Below are 21,887 nucleotides of genomic sequence, written 5' to 3' on the forward strand. Positions count from 1 at the left end.
TAGCTTAAACACTTTCAGACCCTGCATCCATTACAATGGATTTTCATGTATTTTCTTTATTTATGTTTTGTTGCACTGTTTGAGAGCTGTTTTCCACCAAGGAAACAGTAACTTGGCCCTGCCCACTGCCCTGGAAAAACAGTAGTACTAAAGACTTTTAATCATGTTTTTTTTTTACTGTTTAGGGATGGTTAATGAAATAAACAGGTAAAAAAAAATATATATATATTTTAGTTAATTGAATTTATTTGTTATATAGATTTATTCTAGTATAAATATAGTATAATATTAGAGTCTTATTTTCTGCGCATTACAGACACAAAAATAGTCTTACATTTTTTTCCATCACTGGAGATAATTCAGGTGTGAAAGGTTTAATTTCAGGAACATTTTTTTTTATATAATATCAGCATAAAGACACCATATAATAACTTACCTTCCAACCAGGCGGAACCAGGGGAAGCGGTCATAGAAGGGGTCACCACCGGTCAGCACACTGTCACAGTCCTCTATAGCAGTGCTGGGGATTTCTGCAGCCCGGTCATACATCTCTCGCATCAGATCCAACCGCTGCCTGCAGGGGGCAGCACTGCCTGCTTTATCATTTACATCACACAAACATTCTCCCATACTTCCCCTTGTGAAAATAAGTATATTGTAATTATGCTAAATTAGGTCTGTACTTAAGTTGTGTTATTTTGGTATCACTAATTTGTACTTAATTACTACTTGTTTGTAATTTAAATGATATAAATGTGCACTAAATGAATACTAAGTATACTAGTCAGATTTTATTGTTGGCACTATTTAATATAATGTAAATATATTTGCGTAAGCCTTCCAACGGAACATTAAAAACAAATTAAAAGTATGAATAAAGTATAGATTTAACACAACATTCATTTTGAGGAGTGTACATAAACTGATAAAATAACAGAATGTAGGAGTGCTGGGTAATTTCTGGAGATAAAACTAGTCCTTTAAAGGTGTATTATTTGCTTTTATAGGTCTGTTCCAACCATTTAACCATTCAAATGCTTTAATTAAATGTTTTACATTTCATAGAACTACAGCTCTGGAAAAAAATAAGAGACCACTTCAGCTTCTGAATAAGTGTCTCTGATTTTGATATTTATGGGTTTATGTTTGAGTAAAATGAACATTGTTGTTTTATTCTATAAACTACGGACAACATTTCTCCCAAATTCCAAATACAAATATTGTCATTTTGAGCATTCAAATGAGAAGTGGCTGAAATAACAAAAAAGATGCAGAGCTTTTAGACCTCAAATAATGCAATTCATTCATTGAAGAGTTCAGAAATCAATATTTGGTGGAATAAACCTGGTTTTTAATCACAGTTTTCATTCATCTTGGCATGTTCTCCACCACCAGTCTTACACACTGCTTTTGGATGCCACTACTGGTACAAAAAATTCAGATTTCTATGAATTCCAGGATTTCTAGAACAAAATGTTAAAATCACAGTATTTTTCAAGATTCTGGCCGTTTCACAGTATTTTTACTATTTTATTTTTTATTTATTTATTTTTGAATGACTGGCCTTTTATATAGGTATGTGACTTACTGTACTGTTAGGAGTATATATAATATAAAACACTAATGCTTTAAATTAGGGCTTAGATTACTATTGGATTTACTTTGTCCCACAAAATTAAACAATATATGAAAGAATTCGACTCAAGACTTATTAGCAAAAAAGAAGAATGCTGAAGAATGTAAACAATACACCTTTAAAAGAGACAACCCAAAAATGTTAACATGGCTTTCTTTACTAAACGAAATATTTTAGTATAAATAGTTCCATAAACACTATAAATGGACCTAAAATACTTTTTTACTTTTTTGTTTAAGTATTTAAAATATATATTTTTCAAATGTTCTTATTGAAGCCATTAGAGACATTACAGTGTTAAAATCAGCCACATTTCCCTTCTTTCTTCAGTTAAAAAATACATTCAGTTCAGTGTGCATTCAAATTATACTTCAAGCTACAGTTTTAATTTATTTAAATGGGTCTCTTTTCTGAGGAAATAGTTGCTGTTTGCGGTTGTTTTTCTATTTTGCTCATATATAAAAAACACTCATACAGTGAGGAACAGCAGCAGGAGCTCCTCATATAAAACGCTGTTCTTATTTGTCTCCATGCAGGACAGAGTGAGACGAGCGTTTGACTCCACAGAGCTGAGATTCCAGTGTGTTAACTTGTTATGCTAACTGGATAGCATTAGCTAGCAAGCTGGTATACCGCCCAGCAGGATTTGAACCCTAAAATATTTACATTCATATGCTCACAATAACAAATGAATGATCTTATCACTGAATTTCCATAATTAAATTTGAACTTGGTATAAATTTTCAGAAATGAGTCTGAGCTTTTGTGGGTTAAACAAATAAGTATATAGTGCATGTGTTTTAGATTACTTACTAGTATTTAGAAAGAGAAAGCTGTACATATCACCATGTTAGCCTGGATTTAAAGTAAAATGTATATAAGCCCACGCACCTGAGCTTCTCCAGAGTCCAGTAATGTGTGGCTCCGTTCTTCTGGTCCTGAACCTCCACGGCCACGATGGTTCTGGGGAACGGGCTTTTCTCGCGGTCTTTAGCCGCCTCAGCAGGTAACAGGTCAGGAGGCAGTGGAGAGTAGAGAGTGTCCGTCAGCAGCACAAACTGGAACTGCACCTGAGAGTCCAGAAAAATCAGGCAACATAAAAATGAGATATTAAATACATGAAACAAACAAGAAACCTAGTTGTTGTTTATAAAAGGGTAAAATGCAGCCCTGCTTTAATATATATTTATATTAATAAATACTACAATTTAAATATTAAGTAGGCCAGGTAGGTTTAAAAAATTAATATTGAATCATTTTGATATATATAATTTAATTATATACCATATAATTTTCTCTTATATAAATAATAGCACTCAGTGCTTATCATTTTTGAATAAAATAAACAAAAAGTGTTATTAATTATAATATATTTAACTTTTTGCCCCAAGTTTCTGTTAAAATATGGAATATTTAAACAATATCCGAAATGGGAGGTCCAAACCATGGTGCAAACAGGCCTGTGACCTATGTGTGCCATTACACTCATAATATACATTGACGATATAAAATTATTGAATGAACTTCTCAATTATATAATAAACCAGTCACAGCAAAGCCAAAAGTAGTGATTAATTTGTGATATATGCATTTATTTGAAATCAAGAACAAATTATTTTTGTTTTTATTCTACGTTGCACATTTATGTGACCAATACAAAAGCTCCTACCTTCTTTTTGAGCTCCACACTGATGGCGTTGGCCTCTTTGAGGAAGATAGCATTTCCCCAGAGAAGATCTCTCAGTGAGGTGAACTGGTAACACCTCCACTTCCTGAATGCCCACAGAGCCAGCTCTGTCTCCCTCTCCGTCCATTGCACTGTGGGAAATGAAGTTTCAAAATGAAGGTACTTAACAAAAAATGATGATAGAACAGCTATAGTTTATAGAGAAACTTAATGTAATAACTCACCTTCCTCCTCTGGTTCATCCTCTTCCTCAGCTGCTTCAGGGTAATAACGATCCACCTGCTTCTGCAGGGCCTCCAGCCGGCTCTCATAATCCTTAAAAAGGTCACAGTTTGTTTGCAGGTGGTTATTTCACTGTACTAATTATGGAATGTTGGAACTTATGTATTTAACAATATATTATAGAGTATGATAGATTTTGGGACAAAGCAAAAATTTTTAAATACAAAAAACTTTAATCAAGCACTGCACTCCCTGACTTTTGCTGACTTCACCCTCAGCTCAAATTTGAAAAAGGTTAAAAATGGGAGAGGTAGTGTGGGAGGGGCACTGGGTGATGTATGGGTTTAGGGGTAGGGCAGGAGGGAGAGCTAATTGGCAGTGTGCCTTTGATAGCAGTGACACTCAGATGGTTAGACATCAGCAGGGGGGCAGTATTATTGATTGACTGATTTGCATATTGTTTAATAGCTGCATACCAAAGTACACAGACACATCATCCTTACCTATAGCACAGCTAAACCTGTGAGGGCGCTGCAGATGCAGAAATTACCATTACCATTACCATCATTTTTTAAAGGTTAGAAAATGTTAATAAAAATTGTAAGCAGGACTGGTTTGTTTTATTACTTTAAACCAGAGGTAGAAAAAAATTAATTACATTTACTCAAGTTACTGTAATTGAGTAGATTTTATGAGTAATTTGTAAATTTTAAAGTAGCTTTTAAAATAGGTAATTTTACTTTTACTCAACTACATTTTGACACAAGTAATTTACTTTGCTACATTGGAAAACTCCCTGTTACTGAGGAAAAAATAAAATAAAATAAAAAAATTAGCACGGATGCTCGCACGTGAAATATCGATACAGTAACGTCCTCATGCAATACAAAATGTGCCCCGCCGGACAGAGCTGTCAGCTTTCAAAACTTCCACATCAAACCTGCGAAAGCATGTGGTGTAAGTACTTTTATCATTAAACAATCTGCTTAAAACAAATGCAATGGCAAGTTAAAAAATAATAATGAACTGTAAAACTATAAAATTACAGTTTATAGTCACCTATATGACCATAACCTTTTCCTAGTAAAGAAAGAAATGGATCATAGAAACTTATGCCACTTGTTTTATGGGGTGTTCTGAACAAATACTGCCTGAAAGGTCCATTAAAGTTCATTAAAAACAATTTAATTTATGATTTGTTTTTACTTTTTTACATCAAATAATTAAAAGTAACAATTTAACTTTTACTCAAAGTACATTTTAAATTGAGTACTTTTTACTTTTACTCGAGTAGATTTTTAGATAGGTACTTTACTTTTGCTTGAGTAGAATTTTAGCAAAGTAAAGGTACTTATACTTAATTACAGTTTTTCAGTACTTTTTCCAACTCTGCTTTAAACAAACATATTGTGGCGTGGAAGAGGAAGGAGGACTCGTGAGACTCATTGCAAGTACTCAACAGCTCTTTATTAACAGGCTTGCCACTCACTTATAGCCTTTAACAAGGCTAGGAGAGCGAAACCCAACTAGGAATCTACCAGATGGTAGATTCAGAGTGGTGCCCACCACTCTGCATAACCCCACCTAAAAGGGAGGCCCCACACCTGACATCCACTCACACACAGGCACACAGAGGCGGGCACACAGAGACAGGCACACAGCAGCCACACACACACACACAGACGCCACAATATTTTAGCTATTAATGAAAAAAATATGGTTTAGGGCAGGGGTCAGCAATAGAAAGATGTGGCTCCAAGCATGAAACAACTGGCCCGAGAGGTTGTTTGAACTATAATGAACGAAAATGAAAAAAAAATGGCGATCTTTTGTTCACATGGCTCCTCTGTTTCTCTGTCGCGCTTGGTGTGACTTTAGTTTCGGCCTGTTCTTGGGCTCCGAATCTCCTTATAAGGGCGTGTTTTTCCTGGCTGTGTCCCAATTCACTAGATAATGCAATGGTAGTGTATTGGACCGTGACTCTGATGACACGGGTTCGATCCCACGTGAGGAGCAGTGTGTTTATCTGCTTTGAAATCAACTGTTCTGCAATTGGGTTTAGCAAACCTCTGGGCTGGAGAGCTACTACTCTGTAGCACGTCATCACATTACACTTCATTTTCTGCCACGTAATGGCTTGGAAAATATCTTGCCCGAGGCCAAACTTAATTGACAACCCCTGGTTTAGGGTTTAGTAACTCTTTAAAGAACACATATTACACAATATGCACAACTATAATTAGTGTTTTCAGTGCATTTTAAAATAATAATAAACTCTTTTTAAAAATGTGTATACTTATTTGCTTTTTAATAAAATAAATTAAAGTGTGGTGACACATTCTGCTGCACTGAGTGACATGTTTATGAGTGAAATACTGTACACTATATGGACAAAAGTTTTGGGAAACCTGCTTATTTTTAAGCATCACTGCAGTGTAGATTTGATAGCATTAAGTTACACCCAAAAATCACCCCAAAACTATTGGATGGAGCTCCATCATTCCAAAGAACACTGTCAATTCTAGGGGCGTTATACCCTCTGTAGCCCACATTAGCCTGGCATTAGACATCTGCACCAGAAAGTTCTATTCATTTTGCCAATACTCCTATTATCTCTACACAAGTTGTGTCCATATACTGTACATTTACACATCTGTGTCAGTAGCAAAGAGTGCAAATTAAAGTAGATGAATGCATTCATACATTAGAATGAGTGTAGTTTAAGCATAGTATAAGAGACACTCACGAGTCTCTGCTGCTCCAGAAGGTTATTGGCCTCCTCCCTCTCTCGGCGGTACTGATCCTCCAGCTCCTGAAGCCTAACCACACACAGAGAGAGAGAGAGGGGCACAGATGCCAAATCAATAAATAAAAATTAATAATTAAAAATATCTCCCTCTCCCAATCCCCCTTTCTTCCTCTCCCCCACCTCTGATCCATCTCCTGTTTCATATCGATGCCCTGTTTCTCCAGCAGCTCTCTCTGAGCGAAGGCCCAGTCCACCGGCTCCACGGGGGTCTCGGCGCAGGGGGTCCGGTCCCGCGCCTGCCTCGCTTGCTCCGGGTGGTTGAAGCGAAACACGTGGCTCTTACCCAGGATGATGCGGTTTCCTGTAAAGACAAGATTTGAGACTTTTACAAAACAGAAAATAGCAGTAAACCTCCTTGTGGAAGAAATGAGAGTTTTTCTCATTTTAATTTAAGACAGTAGCTGTGTCCCAATTTACAGGATATCTCGACCTAAAAGCTGCATAGACCTCTGCTGACGGCAGCATCTTTCTTCAGTGTCTTCAGTGGCATGTAATAAATCTTAGGAAAGGGTGGCTGGCAAGGTATCAACCCACTGGATCCATGGAAAAAAGAAGATTCTTTTCAGCTGCATATGAATCAGCCTTTGACATAAAACCTAGTCTAGCCTAGTTGCACCACTGTAACACAATCAGTCCATGAACTCCCAACATTTCTTGGAACACACCTAATATTAATATTAATATGGTTCAAAAGGACTGCTACTTCTGCTTCCCAACAGGGCAACATTCCATGCCATGCCAATTTTAATGCGAGAGTGCAGAAGAAAAGCATTTTCTCATTTCTCACTTTGTAATTATCTGCATATTTGTGACATTTAAATCTTTAAGATCATCCAACTTTTCTTAAGATAAATAAATATTAGGTAAGGATAAAGATATATGAAGAATAAGATTTAAGTTGTCGATATAATCTTGTAGATAATGTATGTCATCAAAAATAAAAATAGTTTGATTTTCCATTTGTATCAAGCAGCAAAAATCAAGTAGCATGATTTCATTTATTTTGCCTTATATAACATTGCACGTCTTGCACTTGAGTAACTCTGCATATCCACAATAAGATGATGATTCAGCGGATGCTGAGGAGAATAATGCGCAGAGATCACCACATTTCTGCGGAGTTACTACATCACTACAGACCTACAAACTTCATGTGTTCTTCAGATTAACTCATGGGTTTCCACAGATAAGCTTGGCCAGGTTTGGGCCAAATTGACAACAGAATTGAACTTCAGCTTCACACAATCTAATTCTAGACCAGCTTTGGACATTAGGCCCATGTTTGACCCATACTACATGTGCAATAACCAGTCTAGCCGTAGTAAGTCTAGCCATAGTATAGTAGTATAGTAATATCACTAGAACTACTGCTTTAGATATTCATGTAGTGGAATTCAGTAGTGCACAATTGCCTGCATTATCTGCACATCATATGTTTTCTCTTAGTTGCTTTTTCATTTTATGTTTTAATCCATCCATCCATCCATCCATCCATCCATATTTGTCAGTGACATGACTAAACAGTAAATACCAAAAGTGGCACAGATTAGGATTATTTCTCACATTTGGAATTGAAACACTGTCTCTACTGTCCAGAGAAGACTTTCTACTAGATTTTGATGTTTCACTGCTGTGAGGATTTGATTGCATTTAGCAATAATAGTGTTTTTTTTCCCCAAAATCACCCCAGAAATATTGGATAGAGATATGGGACACATTTACCTGACGTGTAAAATTAGCCTAAAAGTCTGCTGTTGTGTTACAGATTATAGAATCAGAAACCACAAAAGGAAGTCTAATCGTCATCTACATTAGGATTAAAGATACAAAGCAAATAGAAATAGAGCAAATGTCATTCACCAGGCCTGTCTTGGCTGCTTCACTGCAGTTGGATAAGGGAAAACTGGGAACATTTGCTTTGCTTTGAGTTTTTTGCCAATTTATTCCTTTAATGTTTTGCCCTAATTAATCTGATCTAATTAGTCATTCTACAGACCTAAAGCAATTAAAATTACTCCAGGCTGCTATTACTACAAGCCAAAGAATACAGCGGATGACAACTCATACTGGATGACTTTAGTATGCAAGAAATAAGATAGGACAGAGGAGAGAACCTGATCTGAGGACAGTGGGCTCCGTCACTTTCTTCCCGTTGACGTAGGTCTCAGCTCCTTCACACGGCTCCAGAATCACTGCTGTTAAGACATACCATAAAAAGGTAATATTAACATCTATAATATATTCTTTATGTTTTTGTGTGTGTTTGTATGTGTTTAACTGCACAAAAAAAGTTTAAAATATAATATGTGTAAAAGTATGGTTCACCTTCTCCATTAGGTCCTGTAGTGCTGGTGAAAGTACAGTGCTCGTCCTTTATGAAGTGTCCACTCAGGACAATGTCCTGCCGCCTCATCGCATCTTCTCTTCCCACTCTGAGATACAGAGAAAACAGATATTAAATACAGGTTTCAGTTCAGAAGAGACTGGAAACTACTAAAAGGAAATATAATCAATAATAAATAAATAATAATAATAATAATAATAATAATAATAATAATAATAATAGTAAATAATATCCCTGGCACTAACCTGGTTATTCCGTCTTTGATGTAGTAAAGGAGACACTCAGACATCAGAGGATCCTCATTCAGATTCACCAGATGTGGAGTCTAGAACCAAGGGAAAGATACAGTCACATCCACAATAACATAAACGAGAGATAAAACCTTTAATGCTGAGTTTAATTAGTGAAATAAAGTAAGTAATTTAATATTTGCTTATTACACACAGAATTAGAAACTTCTCATTTTTAAGTAGGTCTGTCATAATAAGATTTTTTGTGAACATATTGTAACAGAAATGATTGCGATGAACAGCTCTGGAAAAAAATCAAGAGACCATTTCAGTTTCTGAATCAGTTTCTCTGATTTTACTATTTATAGGTATATGTTAAGTAAAATAAACATTGTTGTTTTATTCAATCGACTATTAATAAAAAAAACAATATTTAGTGGAATAACCCTGGTTTTTAATCACAGTTTTCATGCAATTTGGCATGTTCTCCTCCACCAGTCTTACACACTGCTTTTGGATAACTTTATGCCACTCCTAATTAAAAAATATTTTTTTCTAAAACACTATATAAATAAATTAGAACTGAATAATATAGACATAACTGGAGGGTTAAAATTCAGTAAAAACTTGTAACATAATAATAGTGCAAATAATCAAAACAATCAGAAGAACTCTAATATAATCATTATAATACTTTTTAATATAGATTTATTTTATTGTGGATAGTGAAAGTCCTTCATAACATGCTTTTTACTACCAAACCAAATGCAAATCAAAATTATTTTGTCTCGTTTGTGTCTGGCCATTATCAAATAGAATACAGTTTGTACATTCAAATTACATGTGGTTTATGCTGTGTAAAAAATATTTCAAATCAACAAATATATAATTTGATACGGAGCACTTAAACAGTTGACAAAACACAAAGGTTCAAACAAACATAGAGTTGCATGCAGTGCAGTGCAAAAAATACAGATCCACCCATTGAGAACATGAGAAAAATCAGAAACACAGAATAAATTAAGAAATGTAGAAACCACACTAAGTTTCATATTGCAGAGAGGTTCTGTAATATCATTTATTACCCACATAATTAACCCATGAACAGTATTTTTCAGAACAGAGAGTTCAGATCAGGAAAGATTCAGGAGAATTCAGCACTCAGGCGATAATCACACCCTACAATAGACCAACCTCGTTCGGAGAGAATAAGCCCACACTGTCTATAAAGATGGGCTGAGGCTTTCTCTGCGCCGGCTTCAGAAACAGGAACGTACACGTGTTCAACAAAGTGATTCTGATAAATCTACAGGCATTATCAGCTCAGGCTGCATTTACAGTACAATTTTAAAAGAACACAGGGTTAAAATATGAAATGTGTTTGAATGTGACCTGTTTTACCTTTTTGGGTGAAAAGACGCCAACTGTACCACCATCTTCCCTCATGGCCACGCCCATCTCAGCAAGCAAGGCCTCTCTGTAAAACACAATAGGTGCTTTATCTCTCACAAACATTATACACATCATTCAAACATCAGCGTTTTACATAAAAGATATAGCATTGTCACACCTTAGGTTTTGTATGTCTTGTGTTTTTACTTTGTTTGTTGTTTCTGTCCTGCTTTTCACTCTGTTTCGTTTTCCTTGCCATGTGTTCTTTAGCATGTGGCTCTGTTTGTTTCTGTCTTGTCTCCTCCCTTGTCTCCGCTCTAGCCCCACCCAGTCATTAGTATTCTCACCTGCCTCATTTGTTACCCCGCCCCCTTGTTTCCTTCCGCAGGTGTTTCCAGTTTCCCAGTTTGTATATATACCCCATGTGTCACTGTGTTCTCTGCTGTGCTTTTTCTGTTTGATCTGCAGGCTTTATGTTTCACCCCATCGTTTGTCTGATACATAGTCCGTGTTTGTTCATGCAAGTTTCTGGTTAGTTTTCTGTAGTTTGTTTCTTTGTTTATTTGACTTCTTGTTTGTTAGACTTTGTTCGCCCTTTGCTTTTTGTTTTATAGTCGCCGTTACACATGCTACTCTGCTATTAAGTATATGTAAAGAGCGAGAGAGAGAAAGACTGAAACATAGCAAATTATGCAGGTGTCCTTGCTAGCTCACTCACCTGGGAAAATCACGCTATGTTTCCGGAGGTTTCATAAAGTGAGGATGTGACAGATGTAGTAATAAGCAGAATTTTAAAATACCTAATACAAAATATTCTATTATTATTATTATTATTATTATTATTATTATTATTTTTAGGTATTTTAATATATATATATATATATATATATATATATATATATATATATATATATATATATATATATATATATATATATATAAGGAACACATGAGGTATATATACAAACTGAGAAACTGGGAACACCTGTAGAAGGAGGTGGGATAACAAACGAGACAGGTTGGAATACTAATGACTGGGTGGCGCTAGGGCAGAAACAATGGAGGAGACAAGACATACAAGACCTAAACAAAACAAAGCCACATGCTTAGGAGCACATGGCAAGGAAAACCAAAAAGACTGAAAAGCAGGAAAGTACAGACAAAGACATATGAATCTAAGGTGTGACAGGCATATGGCCAGCTAGAAATCCATTATACTGTGTGTATATGTATATATAATTTTCCCCAAGATCTGATATTGATGATTATTAATTTCATCAAACATTTAAATGTTCGCAAATCAAGAATGTTCAAGATTTTTTGACCACATTCCTTGCTTAAAGTTGATGTTTCCCCACTGTCCTTCCACTGTTTAATAATGCATTAAACAGTTTTCTTAACCCGATTTGAGTAGTTTTAGCTACAATCTCCTTAGATGTTGTCTATGCTTGATGCAGCCAGTAATTTGACCCCTCTAAAACAGATTAACATCTTTCCATGACCAAAGGATGTGTCTATCCACATAGATGTTTAACAAATGAGAATCTACTCACTGCATCAGTTCTGGTTAAATAACTTTTAACGTTACCAGCTGAAACATAATAACCCATGCAGTAATAATCTAATTCAAAGCCAAGAAACAAAGTAACAAGGACGTTCAGGAAATTCAGTATTTTGGTCCCGCAGGATAACCAATAATCAATAATGTCAGCTATAGGACTGACCTTTCCATTCTGATAGCCTCTGTACGCCGAAGCTTCTCCTCCCAGGTTTCATTAAGCTCTGCAATGATTTTCTCTGTTTCCTAGTTGCAAGAGAGTTCAGACAAGTTAAAACATGCAGCTAAATACTCATGAAGATTTCACATACTCATATAAGTTAGATAGACACCCACTGTATATATTTCAATAGCACATATTAAATCTGATTCATTGTGTTTTTCCAGTTTATACTTGCACATATGTGTCATATATGATGAAAAATATATGATGAATGTGTGAACACAGCCTTCAGGTAACCTGTTGTGTGTTGTGGAATCCTACAGGGCTCAATTTTAGGGCCTATAAAACAAAGGTTAATTATGAAAGTAATACAGTTACTAGGGTAAATAACTCAAATATTATGGGCCATATTTTACCAATCCAAAGTGCAACCGGACTTTTGCAAATTGTGCAACTGGATTAAGGGCGTGGCTTAATGAGGGTGCAAAAATTATGCCTTGAGCAACTCAAAATATGTACTAATTATCTTAATGAATGTGTGTGTTTAAGACATAATGTGAAATAAACCAATCAGAGTGCCAGTTGTCTTTTCCTTTAAGAACCAGGTGTGCTCTGACTTTGGCACGTTCGTATTTTAACAGTAAGGAGCTTTGTGCGTTTCAACAGAAGATACTGACCTGCTTGTTAATGCTGTAAAGTTGCACCAGCAGCTCATTTAATGGAACAGAAATGTTATTTAATTCTTTATTCTGTTTACTGTTGAGATGAAAGTAGCGTTTCCACTCATTATATTCGCCAAAATAGCAACATGGCAGAAATTTTCCTGAAAACATCTCACTTCCAGACCACCACGCCCATCAGTTCCTATTATTTTGATGGGGCGTGATAATAGACTGTTGACAGAGTGTAAGATAGCAATGAACATCGCAATGCTCTTTGTGCAGGATGTACGATAGGGCCAATTCTATTAATAAAGATAAGTAATTAGCATATCTGATGCATAGTTGGAGTCACCTTGAGTCGTTCAATGGCCTCCTCGCTCCCAGGGCTGAACATGATGCGGTCATGCAGACTGCTGATGGATCCAGCCCGGCTGGACAGGACGGAGAGAGAGGGGGAGGGACTCATCCCCGTCATGGCATTGGTCACTGTGGAGAGATCACCCCTTTGATTGACAGCTTGGCCAGTATTGTTATTGTTCTTGTAATCGGATAAGTCTGTCGGGTTTGGGGAAGGAGGGGGGGGTGCCGGGTCGGAGGAGGGGGTGGAGGGAAGGAGCGAGGGACGGGGGGGCGGGGTCAGAGAGATACGGAGAAAGAGAGAGAAGAAGACAGCAGAGGGAGAGCAGAGAGAAGGAAAGTAGAAAAGAAAAGAAGAACACAGAAAGAGAGAAATATGTAGCTTGAAACGAATGTGACCAATTCTGAACAGGCCAGAACATGAGAACGACACTAGAAAAGAGAGGGAGATCAGAACAGACGGGTTCTATAGAACTCGGCCCAACAGAACCAGAGAGAAAATAAAAAAGCCAGTAGCAGCAGAAGCGCAAAGCAGCATACTGCAGATCCACCTTCAGCCAAAGCTCTGCAAAATCTGCACTCTAATCCATACACCCCAGACTTTCACTAGGGCTGTCACTATTACTCAGCCAAAGCTGAATACAAAATATATGTATATAAAAACATACGAAGACGATATCGTCATATACACCAACCATTCATAACATTAACACCACCTCTCTATTGTTTCTACACCCCACATCAATCTTATCAGCTTTAGTGATCATATAAAACATTCACACTGTTTTTCAATACCCACAGAACCACCACAGAGCAACTATTATTATTATTTGGGTGGTGGGTTTTTATTCTCAGTACTGCAGTGATTAGCATTGATTAGCATGGTGATGGTGTATGAGGTGCTAGTGTGTGTTGTGCTGGTAAAAGTAAATCAGACACAGCAGTGCTGTTGACATTTTTTTAAACATATGTAATATTTTCAGTGGTCTAGTCCCATTTGAATATGTAAATATGTTATAAAACATTATCTAGTCACAAACCCCTTTATGCTTTTGCAAAAAAAGAATATACATTTTATAAAGAAACAATATACAGCTCTGGAAACAATTAAGAGACCACTTCAGGTTTTGAATCAGTTTCTCTGATTTTGCTATTTATAAATATATGTTTGAGTAAAATGAACATTGTTGTTTTATTCTGTAAACCAAGGACAATATTTTTCCCAAATTCCAAATAAAAATATTGTCATTTATAGCAATTATTTGTAGAAAATGAGAAATGGCTGAAATAACAAACAAAATTCATAATAGAAAACAAATTCATATTCATAAAGTTTTAAGAATGAAAAAAATCAATATTTGGTGGAATAACCCTGGTTTTTAATCACAGTTTTCATGCATCTTGGCATGTTCTCCTCCACCAGTCTTACACACTGCTTTTGGATAACCTTATGCCTTTACTCCTGGTGCAAAAATTCAAGCAGTTCAGTTTGGTGGTTTGGTGGCTTGTGATCATCATCTTCCTCTTGATTATATTCCAGAGGTTTTCAATTTGGGAAAATCACAGAACATCATAATTTTTAAGTGGTCTCTTCACCATACCAGTGCCATTACAGTAGTAGAATGACCCACCACAAAATACTAATAATAATGGTATTAATGTTATGGTATAAATTGGTATAAATGTCCTTTTAAAATACAGTTTTTTTATCTTTCAAAGTGTTTTTAGACTTTGAAAGACCTTGAATGATTTAATTCTGTTTTTTTTTTAAATAGAACACTTAAAAATTAAAATACTGATCATTGATTATCTTATTATTATCATGACTGATAGTGACAGCCCTATATTTCTGCATATTTATCTTAAAACACACATGCAGATTCTTCATACACATACACATACTGTATTTCATCTCTGTTAGTGTCTGTTAGTGTCTATGAAGCACAGTAGTTCCAGTGTTATGTTAGTCCACTCATGCAGACCAGTATGTTCAAGTGCCCTGTAGTAATATATACTCATATAGTCAGTAGGTCAGGCATGCTCCAATGCTCCAAACTGTCCAACACTCTACTATGGTATCTCATATGTATAGGAGACCCATTGCCTTGGCTATGCTCTGCCATGGGGCTCATATTACTGGTAAAAGCTGGTGACTCTCATTAGGCCCTCCACTGGCCTCAATAAAACCTCCATTACCAGCTCCATTAAGGTCCGAATAAAAGCCACTGCTAACACAGAACAGGAAGTGGTCGCATTAAAGCTCCAATTCAGCTTTCATTCAGCTCATGCCAGCGTCCAACCGGAAGCATCATCTCAGCCTCACCTGATCAGCCCTGCTGTGTTATCTCAGGCCATTTTATCAAGATGTATTATTATATTAGCATATTGAATAATTACAGCTTGCTGTCTAACGTTGCCATCTGCACAATGCTGACTATAATAGGTTAAACAAATGACTGTTAAAAAGAGAGCGTCTCAGTGATCTTTAGAAGAATAATGGCTCTGGGCACCAGCCGTGCTGCTATAGCAACAGAGAGCTAGCGCTCTATCGCTAATCATCGAAAGCAGTCCCACGGAGAGCCTGAGGATAGTCTTCACAAGAGTGAACGAGCGAGGACTACGCTTTTGTAGTCTTTTGAAGTAAAAGGCTTGGAATTCAGCACTTTAGCAGCATTCAGCTGTCTATGAATGAGTGCAGCAATTTGGTTATTTGGTGTCAGGACAAATGGGTTCAAAGGACGCACGTAGACTAAATGTGCAAATGGATTGTGAAGAATGGCTGTGGTAAACCAAGATTCATAGTGTACTCATGTCTATGTTACCTTCTGACTCTCTTTATTTAGTTGTACATATAGCTGCTGTTTGTAGTTCTTGGAGTTCTTGATAATCTTAAAAATATTTCTGTATTTCATAAATCTAATAAAAACTAGTATTTGTATGTTTACCCACTTATTAAACTGCGATATTCCAAGGTTCCTTCTTCATTGCCACTGTTACTTTTCTGCTTTGACTTGGACTTGACTACTAAAAGGCGTGGTTTCGACTCCTTACTCAAAAAATCTGTGAAGCTACTTTGTGACAATTAGTTGTAAAATATGCTGTACAAATACATTTGACAATAAATCAAATAAAAGAGTTATGACTGAGACTCACCTACTAAAAGTCTTGATCTGGAATAAAATTCTTAGTCTTGACTACTAAAAGTCTAGAACTAAAAGTATCAGTCTTCTTTTGTATAATTTCTTTCTAATTTTTATCCCCTTTTCTCCCCAATTTACACGGCCAATTACCCAACCCACTCATTTGAACTCCCACTATTACTAGTGATGCCCCAACACACCAGGAGGGTGAAGACTAGCTCATGTGTCCTCCGATACATGTGAAGTCAGACTCCGCCTCTTTTCGATCTGCTCCTGATGCAGCATTGCCGAGCAGCATTACAGTGCACTCAGAGGAAAGTGCAGCGACTTCGGATACAACAGCTCACAGACGCAGCCTTGTGCTGATCAACATCACCCAAGGATTGATGAGGGGAGAGATCGCCATCTACTGCACCCACCCAGAGAGAGCAAAGTCAACTGTGCTCCGGTAGCCAATGGCAAGCTACATGAACAGGGTTCAAACCGATGATCTGATCATAATGGCAGCCTTAGTCCGGTGGACCACTTGGAACCTAAAAAGTATCAGTCTCAACTCAACTAATAAAATCTTGTCTCAGCATTAGATAAACTCAGTCTTGACTTAAACTCAAATATTAAAAATCATGATTATAACTTAGTCTCAAATCTAGTGTTCAGACCCAACTACTAAAAGTCTCAGTCTTGACTTAGACTCAGCCAAAGCTAGTCCTAACTAAGACAGAACTTCAAAAAGCCTTTGAATTCTTTGAATTCACAATTTTAAATTCTTGATTTAGAATTGTGTTTAGATACTAAGAAATCTCAATATTTACTCAGACTGTATTTAAATGTATGTGACTTGTTTTTTTCTGGTGGATTTTGGATCTAGTGGTCTTGACTACAACACTTTTACACTACAAAGTGAAACCCCCCCCCCCCTCTTATATTTAAGAGTAAATATAAAAACTGTCATCATTTTTAGACAGCGAAAAAAAATCTGGTCTTGAATTGGACTTTACAACTCAACTACAAATCTTGGTCTTGTTTTAGTCTCAGCTAAACCCACTGTTCAGACTCAGCCTCAGCTACTAAAAGGTTTTGTCTTAATTCATACCCGACTAAAAAAAGTCTCAGTCTTACCCTCAACCTCAGCCAAAGATTGTCTTAAATAAGACTGAACTTCAAAGAGTCTTCATCTTGATTTAGAATTGACTACTTAAAATCTCAGTATTGTCTGAGAATGAATATGAAAATCCCCAGCCTTGACTCAGACTTTATGTGTCTTGGTTGTCTCTGGTGGATTAAAAAAACTACCTAGAAATACAGAGATTCATCAGTTAATTTAAAAACTGTCATCATTGTTGGACAGTAAAAACAGGACTTGTTAACTAATTAAAAGAGAGGTGAATGGATGAGTGAGATCAGTTCTACTGTACACGGCAGCACTCCACCTGCTCAGCATGACAGCCAAAAAGAAAAGCAGCGACAGAGAAAAAAGGAGAGATAGATTCATACAGAAAGAGAGCGTGAGGGAGAGAGAAAAAGAGAGAAAACACAGCCCTGCAGCACCAGTAAACACAAAGCACAGCTAACTAAGCTGTGCTTTAAGCTCAAACACCAAACCAACAAACAGGCTCCAATAAAACATCCAAATATCTTACCATCCAGAATCCACCTATCATCATCATTTCACAATGGGTGTACTGTTTGACAATTGTGTACTGTTTGCTAATATGATACATACTGTAATAAATGTATAGTGTACATATATGTATGTACTTTATATAAGAATGGACACAACATCTCTCAAAAGTGAAGCCCCTACATCTCTCCAAAGTCTAGCACCTCTGCTGGCTGGTTGCAGTATGACGTGTTGAAAAACATTTAAACAAGAACTAAATTTTCCAACACGTTGTCAAATTAGCAATCAGGTCCCTGAAATCAAGCCTCTCAGACTACCTTTATTGAGCTTAAAATGTAGATTTAAGGATCATTAGAAGGGTGTATTTCCATGACACCTAGTTTGGCCAGTATGTGTTTAAACTTACCAACAGTAAAATGCAGGTAACAGCTCAATTACAACTCTTCTAGCTTCTGCCATTTATTGCAGATGACTGGTCTTTTCCAATCAAGTTTGTCATAATTGTAGCCCCACCCTCTTACACTAGAGCAGAACAAGATTTAAAAACTGATTTCTAGGGGAAAATAAAAATGTGATAGTATTAGCACAGAAAAAACTAACTGTTGGAACTAAACACTTGAGATGAAAAATTGGTGTGTCTGTTTGGTTATTAAAAGATACAGGAATGGACGGAGCTATACCTCATACTGCAACCAGCCGGCAGAGGCTCTAGTCCTGTAGTTGAGTCATTTTTGAGAGATGTTGCCCTCTCCTGGTTTTCTAGTCATTTTGTAGCATCTATATTTTTAAAGGCACACTATGCACTATGTTTCAGTTAATTAATGTGTTTTATACTGTTTTCAATGCATAATTACAATTTGTATTGAATAATTACAAGGCGAATGAAGGGTCTTTAGGCAGCCCTTCTGGTCTGTATAGGGGAAAAAACACGCTTGCAATTTCAGGAGCCCTCAGCTCACACCCACGAGCTAACAAATCTTGGGCATCGCAAGAGTCAATCTTTAGTTTTACAGCACATACTAGGGACACACCCCCACCAGAGAGCGAAAGGCAGGCTAAATGTTAGCTGCTCTAAATTCACGATGACGATAGCAGTAGAAATGACAGTGCAGCAAGAAAACAGTAAAAGCTCATGTTGTCGCTAACACTGGGATGATTTCTCTCTTTCTGTGTATGTTTGTGCTTTCACTATTGTAGTCATTGTTTGTTAAGTTGTTTGTTCTAGTGTTTTTATGAATGTGTGTTGCTGGATAGCTAAGAGGCTAGTGGGATGTTGGTTTAGATAGCTAGTTAGCTAGTTTGCTGGCTAAACATTGTTTTTTGGTAATAGCTAGCTAGATAACTGTCTTTCCCCATTGCTTACTATTTGACAAACTTGCTTCTTAAGTGAAGTTCAGTGCAGGTATGTGTATTTACTTACTAAATAACCCATTATTTGCCGCATGTTGAAATGAAAGCGAGGCTGGTGGTTACGCTCCTAAACTGGACAGCGAGGGAGCCGGCAGAATATACACCAGTTTAAATAGCAGCGCCTGTGTGGACAAATAACTTCACACACCTCTCTGAATTAACGGTGAAAGCAGTCGAAAATTGTGCAGAAATTAAGTGTAAGATTCCCCAGCGTGTTAGCTAGCTTGCTAGCTAGTTAGTTACTAACTAAGTGACTGTAGAAAAATAGCTTGTAGTTGGTCTAACTACAGTCCTCTTACACTCTTTACTGAACTATACTGAACTTACTTTAATATTTAATATTGTTACTCTATAATATCAAATCAGACATAAAATTAATTTTAACACGACTGTTAAATGACTAATACAGTCCCGCTAAGCACTGTTTACACTCTTGTAAGACCAGGCTTCCCATGATAGGATATTAACTAGCTAGCTAGCCTGCTAAGCAGGCTACTCTAAAAAGCTATGGCTTGACTAACGTTACCCCTCCTCTCGTTTTGCCATTAAATCTGTCTAGATTGGCTGGCTGGATCATATTAATATGGCTAGCCTTAGCTAGCTAGCTAGCTCAGTAATATACATCTTAAACTGAAATGGCGACCTCTACATTATTTTGTGAATCTAGTCACAACGAAGTATGGGATCTTTAGGGAAATTAAGGAAAGTTTAAATTTTATAAAATGTCTTTCTTTTTGAAGAAGTGCATTTGGGAATGCAGCAGTGAGGCAGCGTTACTAGCACCCAGTAGTACAATGCTACTTCCGTACCACACAGCCTCGATTCGGTAGCCGATGTTGCTGTAGGTGAGTAAAGTGTATGGGGGAACCGAAGGAACAGTAGCGTGACAGTAAACATTTTCTCCCAGCCTGTAGGGGGAGTCTCGTAAAAAAACAATGAAGGGTTGCATAAAGTGCCTTTAAGAGCATTACTCAAAATTGTATATGTAACATGTCTAACTTTAACTCAAATATATTGTTTTATTTCAATAAAAAGGTTTAATCCTCACTGTATGCATGAAAGTACAGGTACAGCCCAGCCTGGTTGCTAGTCTGCACGCATCACCTACTACAGCTATCTGAACTTAACCAAGCCAACATCCAGCTGAAGAGTCGTGAGTGTGATGAAGTGATTTAATCGTTTTTTTTATCCTTTAAAACACCCAAAAGCCCCCTGGTGCTGCAGGGGTCTGCCACATCCAGGAATGCTGAAAAAGCACAGGAGAGAGAAACAGGTCGAGAGGCAGAGAAAGAGTGTGAAAGAGAAAAAGAGAGAGAGAGAGAAAGCGAGAGCTGAGGAAACACACATTTCAAACCAGCGTTGTCATCGACTGGGCCTCGATAGGCTGAGAGAGAGAATAACACCGAAAACAGAGTGAAGAAAGGAAAGCAAAAGAGAGAGGGAGTAAACGAAAAGATCAAATAAATGAAATAGAGAGAGATAAAAAGAGAAAGAGAAAGAGAGATAAAGTCAGACTCATATTAACCACACAAAGACCAAGATGCTCCAGACTTCAGACAGCTTCAGGATCACACACTGCTGTAGACTACAAAACCCTATCCGGACGGGATTAGTTTCTCAGGGGGTCCTGGGGTCATTTTTCTCTCTGTGATTTTACTCCCGTCCAGAACAACCATGAATGTGTTTTTCTCAGACATACTCATTTTGTCACCTCTTATTTAATTATAATTACACTTTGGGTGCACATTTCCACTGAGATCTACGCAAACACAACAGCGAGTGGAAATGGAGGAGCTACTGAACGCGATGTCATGTGACCTATAAAGCCAAAAAACTCACTGATCCTCTTGTTTTTCCAATTGCTGTCTGGATGCAAGTGTTTTATCACTGAGTATAAGTATGAAATATTTTTTCACAGACGTCCCCCTGAGAAACTAATCCCGTCCGGATAGGGTTTAAGACTGTGTGTCGAGACGCTATTGACTCAGAACAAAGTCATATAAAGTCGTATCTTAGGATACAAAGTCATATGGTGTGGAATTTTAAGGAGAACATTTTAATATATTGGGAATAACATAATAAAAATACAACATTAAAGTGGCATTAGCAGATGAGGTTTGCAAACAGAAGATTTGTTTTTTTGTCCAAATTCACTTAAAGCTAATTTTAGTGGTAAGTAACATCAGAATAAGATTGCCATTTGTTTAAGAAGTTGGTATAAACAGCTGTGCAATAAACTAACTGAACTTATTATAATTTTATTCTAAAAATGACAAGCATTTTACAAATGTATGTACGTATATTATGCATGTTAAGCATATTTTTAAATTAAAATGCTTAAAATATATTTTTTTGTTAATGAAATTCCATAACACACAACTTTGTATCACTATTTATTATTGTGACTTGTTCTTTTTAGTTTTTTTTTAAAGTGGACCTAAAAATCATCATACTGGCCAGACCTAATTTAATTAAAAACACTGAATTAAAGAAATGCTCTGCTCGAGAAACCTTCTAAAAAACACACTGTGAGGCCATACGGAAGAGAGAGAGAGAGAGAGAGGAACGAGTGAAAAAAGGACAAGAGAGAGAGAGAGAGATGGAGTGAGAGTGGTGAGTGTGGAGGAGAGGGAGGGCGGCTCGGTGAGTGAACGAG

At 36.9% G+C, this 21,887-nt stretch overlaps 1 protein-coding gene across 16 annotated transcripts in view; it reads right to left on the reverse strand.

The window, feature by feature from the left end:
* kif1aa (kinesin family member 1Aa) overlaps positions 1 to 21,887 on the reverse strand; it is a 110,453-nt gene that overhangs the window by 43,180 nt on the left and 45,386 nt on the right. For 11 of the 16 annotated variants that reach the window (XM_022675453.2, XM_022675455.2, XM_022675452.2 and 8 more), the window contains exons 14-26: positions 20,577 to 20,615; positions 13,056 to 13,258; positions 12,045 to 12,124; positions 10,330 to 10,405; positions 8,944 to 9,023; positions 8,680 to 8,786; positions 8,469 to 8,549; positions 6,475 to 6,655; positions 6,292 to 6,364; positions 3,548 to 3,638; positions 3,306 to 3,454; positions 2,528 to 2,706; positions 437 to 574 (exon numbers count right to left, since the gene is read on the reverse strand). In XM_022675453.2, coding sequence (XP_022531174.2) covers positions 437 to 574; positions 2,528 to 2,706; positions 3,306 to 3,454; positions 3,548 to 3,638; positions 6,292 to 6,364; positions 6,475 to 6,655; positions 8,469 to 8,549; positions 8,680 to 8,786; positions 8,944 to 9,023; positions 10,330 to 10,405; positions 12,045 to 12,124; positions 13,056 to 13,258; positions 20,577 to 20,615 — 1,477 coding nt within the window. The remainder of the gene's footprint in view (positions 1 to 436; positions 575 to 2,527; positions 2,707 to 3,305; positions 3,455 to 3,547; positions 3,639 to 6,291; positions 6,365 to 6,474; positions 6,656 to 8,468; positions 8,550 to 8,679; positions 8,787 to 8,943; positions 9,024 to 10,329; positions 10,406 to 12,044; positions 12,125 to 13,055; positions 13,259 to 20,576; positions 20,616 to 21,887) is intronic. The other 5 variants (XM_022675457.2, XM_022675464.2, XM_022675463.2 and 2 more) reach the window with 2 other exon arrangements.

Source organism: Astyanax mexicanus, chromosome 5, assembly GCF_023375975.1.
Source record: "Astyanax mexicanus isolate ESR-SI-001 chromosome 5, AstMex3_surface, whole genome shotgun sequence".
Lineage (NCBI taxonomy): Eukaryota > Metazoa > Chordata > Actinopteri > Characiformes > Acestrorhamphidae > Astyanax > Astyanax mexicanus.